General features: G+C 76.6%; 1 protein-coding gene across 1 annotated transcript; it reads right to left on the bottom strand.

The window, feature by feature from the left end:
* Nucleotides 1–364: 364 nt before the first annotated feature.
* Nucleotides 365–1,366, bottom strand: YBEY (ybeY metalloendoribonuclease; the record flags this gene model as incomplete). The annotated part of the gene is made up of 3 exons (XM_084264732.1): nucleotides 365–451; nucleotides 620–688; nucleotides 1,028–1,366. 3 exons carry the CDS (start codon nucleotides 1,364–1,366, stop codon nucleotides 365–367), a joined length of 495 nt encoding a protein of 164 aa, XP_084120858.1.
* Nucleotides 1,367–1,610: the final 244 nt, after the last annotated feature.

The following is a 1,610-nucleotide window of genomic DNA, read 5'->3' as shown; positions in this document are numbered from 1 at the left end:
ACCTCCCGAGAGTAACACGGTGCGCGGCGAGAGGGGTGACACCGGCACATCATGGGGGCCAATTCCCTGACCGGACACGAGGGAGGGAGGGCGCGCTCGGGAGGGGCGATGGGGGGCAACAAGGGCACCGGGCAGACGGGCGGCGGTCCCCAGGCCACGCTCCGAGCGGGGGTCGAACCCGGGGGGCTGCTCCTCACCTGGTGCGCGGGGCGGCGGCGGGCAGCGAGGAGGAGGCGGCGTGGCCGGCGCGGAGGGCGGCTGGCGGCGGCTGGGCGAGCGCGGCCAGGCCCAGCAGCAGCGGCCGCAGCAGGAGGCAGCCGGCGCCCCGCGCCGCCATCGCCGCGAGGACCCCGGAGCGGCTCCCTCAGAAGCGGTCCGGGGTGAGGGGCCGGAGGCCGGCGCCGGTGAGCCGGTTCAGCTCCTCCAGAATCTCCGCCTCCTTCCGGTGCATCTGCGGGAGCGGGGCAGAGCCGGGGTCGGCGCCGCGCTCGGCGGGACCGGCAGCAACGCGCGGCGCGGCTCTGCGGAGCCGGCCCCGCGGGGTCCCGAGCGCGGGGAGGGGGGCGCGCACGGCACAGGGGGGACGCGTCCCGCCCGGACCCCGCGGCACCGCCGTTACCTGCTGCCACTCGGTTTCCGTGTCGTGCCGGTAGCCGAGCAAATGGCAAAGTCCGCGGGCCGCCGTCACCTGCGCGAAGGGGCGAGAACGGAGGTGCTGCAGAGACGCGGGCTGCGGAGGAAACCCCGACAGCCCTGGCTCCAGCGGCGTGCGGGCGGCCGGGGCTAACGCCGCGCCGGGCACCGGTACTCCGCCGAGCAACAGAGCCCCGGCAGCGCCCGACGCGGCCGGTTAAAACAAACAAGCTTTAAAACGCAGCGTAAGCTGCGAGACCGCAGCCTCCCCGTTCGGCTCGGCTGGCCCAGGAAAGCGGCGCCCCCTCCCCTGTCCCCGGGGGACGCCCGTCCCCGCGGCCGCCCTTCCTGCAGCGCGGCGCCGGGCAGGCCGGCCACCCGCGGCGGGGCTCACCGCCAGGACGCTGTCGAAGTCCTCCCCGGTGGCGCAGCACTGCCGGTGGATGTACTCCACCCCTAGGAAGATGTCCCCCAGGTCGTACTCGTCCCGGCTGCTCGGCCGCGGCAGCTCCCCCGCCGCCAGCCGGTGGAAGGGGAAGGAGAGGACGTCGGTGGGCTCTGGGCGCTGCCGATACGCGCCGTTCAGACGCCGCATCAGCCCGTCCCCGGCGCACGCCACGCCCCCGTCGAAGCGGGAGGCGCCCAGAGCGGCGCGCAGGGCGCACACGGCGCGGCGGAGCGGGGCCCGGCGCACCAACACAGCCCGCTGGGCGTTCCGCAGCGCCACGCTCATGGCGGCGGAGCCCCGCATCTCTCTGTCTCACCCCTTGTCGCCCGCGGCTGCGCGGCGTCACTCACGGGGGAGAGGTGGTGCCGCCCCCTTGGGCAGCGCGGGCGGGTTCTGCCGGCCGCCCGCCTTTCCCCCGCCTCTGCGTTTCGGGCGGGCCGCCGCCTTCGGGCAGCAGCACGGGCCGGGCCAGGCACCGGCCTTCGCGACCGCGGGCAGTAGGGGGGCCCCGGCAGGCGACACGGGGTTC

Source organism: Gallinula chloropus (genome assembly GCF_964237585.1).
Source record: "Gallinula chloropus genome assembly, chromosome: 5".
Classification (NCBI taxonomy): Eukaryota; Metazoa; Chordata; class Aves; order Gruiformes; family Rallidae; genus Gallinula; species Gallinula chloropus.
The sequence above is the reverse complement of the archived record's forward strand: the minus strand, read 5'-3'. Positions and strand labels throughout refer to the sequence as shown.